Source organism: Macaca mulatta, chromosome 11, assembly GCF_049350105.2.
Source record: "Macaca mulatta isolate MMU2019108-1 chromosome 11, T2T-MMU8v2.0, whole genome shotgun sequence".
NCBI classification, from domain to species: Eukaryota; Metazoa; Chordata; class Mammalia; order Primates; family Cercopithecidae; genus Macaca; species Macaca mulatta.
The window spans coordinates 17,321,154-17,331,375 of record NC_133416.1 but is presented as its reverse complement, the minus strand read 5'-3'; the positions used below and the strand labels follow the sequence as shown (position 1 = coordinate 17,331,375).

The window sequence follows — 10,222 nt, the reverse complement described above, 5'->3', positions numbered from 1 at the left end:
AGTGAAGTCCTCCTTGAAGAAGAGGCAAAGGTTAAAAAGAAGAAAAGAAAAGAAAGTGAAGTCCTTTCTCCCCACCAAAACCTCTCATCAATCAATCAGGGTAACAAACAGAACACTAGGGCTCTGTCTGTGGACCAAACCCAAAAGGCCTGGCCAGGAGGGTAGATCATGTGTTCGTGGCAACTCCCTCTGTGGGCTTTTGTCCAGGTCTGTCCCCAAGCATATGATGGCCACAACTTCTGCACCAGAGCAGCATCCTGCTGTAGCACAGTCAGGTCCAGGAGTGAGGGAAAACTGCCCACTCAGAGTAGATAATATCTGGAAGGAATGACTGTTTGGGAAAAGTTCCAATGCTAGTTCAGTGCCAACCCTTCCCCACCTTCTCCAGCCCTCTCCCACTGGTTCTTCCCCTCCCAACTGCTCTGGTTCTTATAAAAACCTCACAGCCTTCCACTAACATCCTGTAGGAGCCTCTCTCCCTACTGCTGCTACACAAGACCCCGAGACTGACCTGCAGGACGAGACCATGAAGAGCCTGGTCCTTCTCGCCATCCTGGCCGCCTTAGTGGTGGTAACTTCGTGTTATGGTGAGAAACGTTTCTACCGTTTCTCTGTATTTACTTTTCTGCCTCTGACTTTGGCTTACTTCTATTTTTCCTCTCCCTCCTCCTCTTCTTCCCCCTTTCTCTGTTATAATCTTAAAGTACCATTACTTTCACATTTCCCAGTCTCCACGGAAACTGATCTGTTCTATTAAGTCTTTTTTATATCCTAAATATCCAGAGTCTTCTGCAACTTAACAGGCAAACCCGTTCAGTGGTAAGTCTCTATATATCTAGAAACTCAGATCTTTCAGAAAGAAGATATCAAATTCCCAGCCCCCTGCATCCTCGTTTTTAAGGATATTTATTTAGACTTTGGTATCAACGGGTTAAGGGCATTGTTTAAACCACTTGCCTTTGAGAAAATCAATTTTCATGTGAAGTATTAAGTATAGCCCTTTCTAGGGACTGGACAATATCATGAACTTATGATGTTTGTTCGGTTAATGAATTTTAAAATAAAGTTTTACATCAAAACAATTTTAGAAAATAATCATTTTCATAACTTCTGTTGTCAGAAAACAAATTTTGCCTGTTTCCTATATGTTGTTAAATATACCTGCATTTGTTCAAAGCTTATAAAAGGAAATCTGAAGCAAAGTTATTTACTTATTTCAGTCTTTTGCTTCAATTATGTGAATATTTTCAGTTTTTAAATTTAAATCACATTAACAAACAAAGATTATGCTTCTCACTCTTATACTCACAAATTTTCTATATCAGAGGATTTGATTTCTTCACCTTCTTTTTAACTTTTGAAAAAAATTCACTTGCTGGCAAATATTAATAGAAGCCTCTTATTCCAAAATGTACCTGCCATGCTCAGGAGACTGGCAGAAAGAAGAAAACTTCTACTTTGATATTGTTTCAGTTCTCTCTCTGAACTGGCATCATGCCCAGGGTGAGCTGTCAGCTGGAGCCAGTGGTTTCTGTGGCTGCCAATTTTACACAGGTTCTTAAGAGGCTTTCGGAACCCTCTTAGAAACCTGTCCTGGTAAGCCCAGCAGAGCAGCTGCCCTGTAGTTCTCTTGCCTGGAGAAACCTGGCTGTCTTCTGGATCCTTCTTAATCCTCTTTGACCCTGTTCTCAAACAGCCTCTGAATAATCCAGAGAAGAAGGTTCTCTGGAGACTTCTGTACAGCACTTAAAGTGTCTTATTTTGCTTGTCTGAAGACGTCATAGCCCTTGGGAAATTTTAGTTGAAAATGGCCACTCCCTCCTTCAACATCAGAGAAACTAAAATACAGAGATATCCACAGCAAGGCCAGAGCTAGAGAAAAACCTCACAAATCCCAAATTCCTGAAATTTGTAATAACCACACTGCCAAATATATTCTTCACATTTTTACACTCTTTCCTCTCCTTCCATCCCTATATTTAAACTATTACAGTGTCTAAACTGATAAATAATGACATAAGGAATCATTGCTAAGCAGTGATATAACGAATTTTTTTTTAATTCCAGAATCGCATGAAAGCATGGAATCTTATGAACTTTGTAAGTGTATATTTAAATTCTTTATTTAAATCTCTTGCATTAAAGAACCTCTCCCTATTTTTAAATAAACAAGATGGTAAGATATATAACAGGGAGGGAAAAGGGGGCCTCTTTTGAAAAACTAAAGTTTTAAATCTAATGACTATAAAAATTGCCAAAGGAGCAATTTTTTAAGCTTGAAGTAGTGCAATATGGGATTTAAGCTACAGGCAACATATTCAGAAGCCATAAAATCTCATTTGGAAATTTTAAATTGGCACCATGTCAACTGCACAGATGGAAAACGAGGAGTAATGACAAATGGTAAAGCACAGAGTTGGACGCCAAGTCAGCCGGGAGACCACAGGCGCCACGTTAAGCTGAGTGCTGTTTTGTTTTTTTGGGTTTTTGGCTTTTTTGCTTTTTTTGTTTTTGTTTTTGAGATGCACTCTGTCGCCCAGGCTGGAGTGCAGTGGTGTGATCTCGGCTCACTGCAAGCTCCACCTCCCAGGTTCAGGCAATTATCATGCCTCAGCCTCCCGAGTAGCTGGTGCATGACAACATGCCTGGCTAATTTTTGTATTTTTAGTAGAGACAGGGTTTCACCATGTTTTCCAGGCTGGTCTCGAACTCCTGACTTCAAGTGATCCACTCACCACAGCCTCCCAAAGTGCTGGGATTACAGGCGTGAGCCACCATACCCAGCCAGCTGAATGCTATTGAATAGCTGGATTTATAAAAGACTGAGCATAGGAGGAAATGGCACATCACTCTTGTTTTTAATTTATTTATTATTTTTATAGTGTTTAAACTGTTCATGTACCGGCAATCTAGAGTTATGCTTCATAAATCCTCAGGACAGAGAATTTCTCCTCAAAAGGAATTTAAAACCTACCAAGTAGAAATACAGAAATTAAGAAAAGGAAAGTGATCGTCCAAAGGCAAAACCAACAAAGTCCATATGACAAGTCTCTAAGACACATAGATTGATTACTGATTTCATTTGATCAGGAAGTTAATGAAATCTACTTTATATCCTCCTTTCATTTTTGTCAATCTCTGTTTATATGAGTTGCAGAAATTAAGGCACTTACAAATATATTTGGGTCAAAGAATATTCATGGAAATATTTTCAGCTATGTGTCACTAAAACTGCATTTATTTATTTTCTGTTCTAAGATCCCTTCATTAACAGGAGAAATGCAAATACCTTCATATCCCCTCAGCAGAGATGGAGAGCTAAAGTCCAAGAAAGGTCAGTGACAAACTTCATGAGGAGCGCTCATTTTTCCCAGTGTAGATCACAGATCTGAATTGGAGTGGGAAACAGGTTTTTCATTATATACATTATTCCTAATTGTACTTTAAAATCAAAAACTTAAAAACAATATACAGAAAACAACTGAATTATTAGAAAACTATTTGGGGAAAGAGCTGGAAAGGAGAGGGAAGGAGGAGAGAAAGGAGGACAGAAAGAAAACTTCTATTGTCATTTAAAAAAAAAAAAATCCGCTGTTCTGCCTTCCCTCCCTGGTTTTTTTGGTTGGTTGGTTGGTTGGTTTTTCTGAGACAGAGTCTCACTCTGTTGACCAGGCTGGATTGTAGTGGCACTATCTCGTGCCTCAGCCTCCCAGGTAGCTGGGATTACAGGCACGTGCTACCATGTCCAGCTATTTTTGTATTTTTAGTAAAGACGGGGTTTCGTCATGTTGGCAGGGCTGATCTTGAACTTCTGACCTCAAGCAATCCACCCGCCTCAGCCTCCCAAAATGCTGGGATTACAGGCCTGAGCCACCACACCCGGCCTCTCCCTGTTCCTTAAATATCTCTTAATATAGGTGGGCATGGAGAGAAAGTCTCTCCAATATTTTCTTCTACTTTTCCATTTTCTTATTTTTCCACTTTATGTTTCTCAATTTTGGCCTCTTTTTCCACTTTCTAGGATCCGAGAACGCTCTAAGCCTGTCCACGAGCTCAACAGGGAAGCCTGTGATGACTACAGACTTTGCGAACGCTATGCCATGGTTTATGGATACAACGCTGCCTATAATCGCTACTTCAGGGAGCGCCGAGGGGCCAAATGAGATTGGGGGAAGAAAAAATCTCGCTTTTTCTGGAGTCTGGCACCTGATTTTGTATCCCCTTGTAGCAGCATTACTGAAATACATAGACTCATATACAATGCTTGTTTCCTGTATATTCTCTTGTCTGGCTGCACCCCTTTTTCCCACCCCCACATTGATAAGTAATGAAAGTGCACTGCAGTGAGGGTCAAAGGAGAGTCAACATATGTGATTGTTCCATAATAAACTTCTGTTGTGATACTTTCACTTGTAAATCTGGTTTCTTTTGGGAAAATACTGAGATATTTAAATCATGGCCCACCTTACCCAAAATAGGAGATTCTTTTCATCTCATATCTAGTATTGATTAGAAAAATAACTACATGAAAAGACGGAAGTTTGGAAAGCACTCACCCAGCCATAAATTCTCTAAACCCTCTCTACTTTGGAATCCGTGAATGGAATCTGGTATGTTTTTTCCAGGACTTTCCCGTTTCCTATTTCACAATTTCAAATTGTGGCAAATACAGGGCTCACTTCATTTGTTTTTTCATCTCTTATGCATCAAAGTCAAAAACGTTTCTGAATCAAGATAATCTAGAAGAAGAGAAAAAAGGAGGGAAAGGAAAAGAGAAAACAAAAGGGACAAATAAAAAACAATTGGCAAAAACTGTCAATAATATAGACCTAACTATATCATAAATCACATTATATATAAATAGTCTAAACAATTCAATTATTTTTTACTTCTACATATGTTATATTTTTACTTCTACATTTGCTATAGGTTCCACGCTACATGTTTATTATTCATGCTTTAAATAATTTTAATAATTTCTTTTAAAGTTTAGATAATAAGAAAATATCCCAGGCCAGGCACAGTGGCCCACACCTGTAATCTCAGTAGCCATGACCATACCAATGCACTCCAGCCTGGGAAACAGAGTGAGACTCTGTCTCTACAGAAAAATAGAAAAAAAAAGAAAGAAAAGATCTCATATATTTACCCATGTAGTTTTCATTTCCTGTTTTCTTCACTCTTCTTTCCATCTGGTGTCATTTCCTTTCTGCCTGAGAACTTCCTTTAACATTTCTTATAGTTCAGGTCTGCAGGATTCTTTACGTTTTGTATGCTTGTTTTTATTCTTGGAAGATATTTTCACTGTATATTGAATCCCAAGTTGCCATGTTTCTTTTAATTATTTTAAGATATTCCACCAAATTCTAGCTTGCACAGTTTTTTGATATAAAATTCGTTGTAATTCTTATCTTTGTTCCACTGTATATACTGCATCTTTTATCTCTGGCGGCTTCTAACATTTTTCTCTTTATTAGTGCTTTCGACCAAATTGATTCACACCTATCTTGATTTTTATTATTTTTCTTGTTCTTGAGGCTTATTGACCTTCTTGGATTGCATAAAATCAGAAAAATTTTCAGCCATTATTTTTTCAAATACTTCCATCCCTCACTCCTCTCCTTTAGAGGGTCCAATGACATGCACATTTGACCACTTAAAGTAATCCAACTCTCTGATGTTATTTCAATTTTTACAAAATGCTTTTCTCTATGTGTTTTATTTTTGACACTTTCTATTAACGTGTCATCAGGTTCATTAACCTTTTCTTTGGCAATATCTAATCTACCATTAATTTCATCTAGTGTATTTTTCATCCCAGACATTGTGGTTTTAATCAGCAGAAGTTTGATCTGGATGTTTTCATATCTTCCATACCTCTGCTTATCTTTTTAAATGTCTTTGATACATTTAAATTATTACAATAGCTATTTTAACATAATGTCAGTTATGGGTTGGTTTGATTGGTTGATTATTCTACTTATGAATCACAATTTTCTACTTTTCTGCATTCTTGCTTAATTCTATTTGATGCCAGACATTGTAAATTTTACCTTTTTGTGTACTGGATATTCTTCTATTTCTGTATGTGCTCCTGAGCTTTGCTTTGGGATTCAGTTAAATCATGTTAAATCATGGATAAAATTAATCAGTATTTAATCTAAGGCTTCAGTTAAATTCAGTTAAATCGTGGATAAAATTAATCAGTATTTAATCTAAGGCTAATTATTTCCCTACACTGAGGCAAGACCTTTCTGAGTACTGCGCCCAATGTCCCATGACAATAATCGTAGCCCTGAGTTAACAGCAGCCACTGTTTCCTCTATTCCTCTTAAATGGTAATCTCCCCACACACAAATGCCAATCAGCCCTCTATGTGTACACGAGAGTGCCCTCCACTGATATCCAGGGATCCCTCTCACTCTCTCCTTTGCAGTATTTTGCCATGTGAAATATAGTCACTATGTTTTTCTAGAATTCTCAACTCCATCTCAATTCAAAATGTCCACTGGACTCCACCTTGGTTCCCTCTCCCTAAGCCATGGCCTAGAAACTCCCTTAAAGCAATAGGCTGGAGAAGTCATAGGACTTACTCTGTTTTCCATCTCATAGCAATAGTCATCTTTAATCGCCTCATGTCCAGGGTCTTGAAAGCCATTTTTTCATATGTATTGCCTGTGTCTTTAGTTGTTTCTGAAGAGAAGGTAAATCCCCCCTCTTTCTCAGATGGAGCCTTAGTTCCGTAGACTCCATCTTAGCCAAAAGTCCATTAAAACAGGCAGGACTATTTAAATGGTGATCCCAGCCTCAGAGTTCACCAGTAAAATTGGCTCAGACATATACTGCAGTTACATCACAGTTCAAATGCTCACTCTGGCTAGCCCTACTTTCCTCACCCCTCTCATGTATTGTTCCCCAATAAACCACCCGCACACAAATCTCTAAATCTTAGAGTCGGCTTCCTAGGGAACCAAATCTGTGACAGTCATTCAGGTGGTAAATAGTGAATAGTCAGCCAGCATCTTCTAGCTCCAGAATCTTCTTGCTCCAGCTTGTTTTATTCATTATGTAACACTAGTTTTATAGTTTTTGAGTTGGCAAGAGGTTCAGCAATAATCTATTTAAATCCCCTAATTTTTCAGTTGAAGAATTTGAGAGCTTAAAATCTAAGTGACTTAAGTGACTGTCCCAAGGGCAGGTAATTCTATTTTCTTGAGCAATTTACTTATAGTGACCTCATAAAATCTAATTCTTTAAGCCAGTTTCTTAAAGAGTTGTGTACAAATAGCCCATATATTTTTACCAGCCTCCCATTGTATAGTTACACTTTCCAATCTGATGAAGATGTTTTTAATGTAGTTTCTACCTTAGTCAAAATTTTATCTATCTACCATCTCAGCTCTATAATTTCTTTTTTTGATATATCCTTGTCTTTCAGAATTAAGACACACAAAATAGCATGTTACAGGTCTTACTCTCTTCCCCTTTTCTCATCTTGGTAAGGTTTTTCCGTAGATTAATTTAGCCTGAGAACCAAAGTGTTTAAACATAAGCAGATTACTCTGCCACCACCCATAAAAGCAATTTGCATCGTAGAAGAGTGTCTAAGAATAAGTACTTTGTAGCTAGGTCTCCCAGTTTTCAATGCCAGCTCCACCACTGAGAATGTGTCAATCTTGGGCAAGTAAAGTAATCTCACTGGGCCTCAATTCCCTTATCTGTAAAATAAGATTATTCTAGTACCTATCTTAGAGTTGCTGTGAACATTAAACAAGTTAATATATGTAAAGTGCACAAAACACTGCCTGGCATGCAGTAAGTGCTCAATAGTTGTTAGCTATTTCTATTGTATTGTACTATTATTACTATGGTCTGGATATTAAAAATGGCAAGACAATGACTCTTTGGAGACTCACACTTATACCTCAAGTATCTATAATTGTCTATCAAGAGCAGTCTGCAGGATTCATAGCCAAATACTGTAAAGAGCACTGGCTAGTTTGTACTCACTTCACTCTTCCTGTCCTCCACAAGGCCATGGCTACCTATGTTGAGCAGCATGCAGTTTCAAAAAAGACTAGAAAATTAATTATCTTCATTTTTGTACTCACCTGGGTTTGAAATTTTTGTAGCTAAAGTAATTCATACTAGAAAGGAGCTAAACTTACATTCTTACATAGTAGTACTAGTGGAAGTAGTAGTAGTAGTAGTAGTAGTAGTAATAGTAGTAGTAATAGTAGTAATCATATATGCAAGCACCATGTACCCTTACCCTTTCAATGGAGGGAATCTGTAGGTAATCTGTTGCTATGTGTACCTTAAGTTCTTGATGTCCTAATTATCCATCATTAGTAGCCTTCCCATCAGTTCTTCAATTTTAATGCTTCCTTGTCATAATACAGAACTCTAATGAGAGTGAATTCTATCCTAAATTCATGTTGATTTGGAACCCTGAAGCTTGCCTCTATTGCCTCTGCTTTGCCTCTATTTGCCTCTGTTTATGAACTAGGGTTCTATTTTATCCTAGGTGGCCCTCCTCTGGAACCCAGACATTGCTACCCATCTGATTATTCCTAGATATACCTTCTGCCATGTCCCTTCCACCAGTAAGTATCCCTGGCCATGGATGTCAGTCCACAACAAAACAGATTAATCTACTCTGCTTCACTGGCAAGAATGAGACACCGTAATCCAGGATGTGTTACATACCCTAAACTACCAAGCATTGCACAGGGCTGTGTCCCTAATAGGTAGACTATATGTGTCCAACAATAATGTGTGGAAGCAGGAGTGACCTTACTTGTCATCATTTGTAAACCACATGAGGAATTTATATTTTAAATTCCTATAATTCTAACCTATAGGCCTGGAAATTGTGGTTTAGGAAGAGGAAATATTTTCACCGTGAAACATAGGAAGAGTCTCATTTACGTTCTAAAGCTTCACAGTAACTTCAGGCTCTTCATGCAAGGCGGCAAATGAAGGAGTCATCTTCCTAACAGGGGTAATGGACTTCAGGACAAGGTAGGGCTTCCTAACAGGGGTAATTGATGTCGGGAGAAGGTCATTTCATCAGGAGAAGGTAGGGCTTCTGTTACACAATCTAAGGAGGGAAAGTGAATCTGATATCACTGAAACATCTCTTGATATGCCTGTGCCCAATCATGATACTAAATGGACAGATGTATCAGCCATGATCTAGAAGAGCATAGTGCGGGAGCTCCAACTCTCAAGAAGGGAGCTCTAACTCCCTTACCAGTTAGACATCAAGACCACCAGATATGCTATGAGTGAGCGAAATCTACAATGGGTAGTTTTTAAGAGGGAAACAATGAGTATTAGCAGCGGCCTTGCAACTATCTGTACCAACACAGGCTATAGTTAATCCCACTAACCTTCATACGTGTTCTGGCTTGACCCTACAAATGAATTAGACCTCAAACAGGAGAATATACCAAAGGATCAATTATGCAGCTGGGAAAGATGAGATAGTCAGCACACTAAAACTGGGAAATATATTTGCATAAAACAACCACAGTATCCAGGAAAGTAGGACTAGAACCTCTCTATTAGACCAATCAGAATCTTGAAGAAGCTGTTCCTAGAACAGTTTGCATGAAACAAGTTCAAGCATGATGGGTGGGTGTAATGAATGATGTGGTGCATTGCCCAGATCCCTTCAGGACTGAAGCACTCATTTTCTCAGCTGCCTGAGTCTCTTTCCTAAAACTGCTCTTAGCTGAAGAAAGTCATCTTGCTCCAGTTTGCATCTCTCTCCAGAAGCAGCCCATATCCAAAAACTGGTCAATGCAGGGATATAAACACCTAGCCCTCTTCCCCTGACATTGACATTTTTCAGTCTTGTGATTGCATCTTTCTTATCTCCCCTTCCCTTGCCAGCTCCATGTTGAAAAGCCAGGATCTATCATGACTTAACTGCTCAGTTTGTGACTGTACACATTCTGAGTAATGGGAAAGCAGAAGTAGGACATAGGAACCTCTCTTGGTGGTCTCTGAATTCATCCTAGGACTGAAATTGGCCCCAATATTTCTGAATTTAAAATGAAACCCCTGGTCCATCCTCCAGAATGTTAAAACCAGGGACTACATTATGAGATTCATCTATTAATTCCTTTAAAGAAATGAGCTGGGTGACCTGTTGGGGGATTTTTCCATCTCTAATTTTTCTGAATTCAGGCATTGAAAGCTAACCAACAATTAA

At 38.6% G+C, this 10,222-nt stretch overlaps 1 protein-coding gene across 1 annotated transcript; it reads left to right on the top strand.

Moving 5' to 3' along the window:
• Positions 1-448: 448 nt before the first annotated feature.
• MGP (matrix Gla protein) lies at positions 449-4,409 on the top strand. Its single transcript, NM_001195379.1, has 4 exons — positions 449-587; positions 2,068-2,100; positions 3,259-3,334; positions 4,022-4,409. The coding sequence occupies exons 1-4, from the start codon at positions 527-529 to the stop codon at positions 4,161-4,163; spliced, it is 312 nt and encodes a 103-aa protein (NP_001182308.1). The 5' UTR covers positions 449-526; the 3' UTR covers positions 4,164-4,409.
• Positions 4,410-10,222: the final 5,813 nt, after the last annotated feature.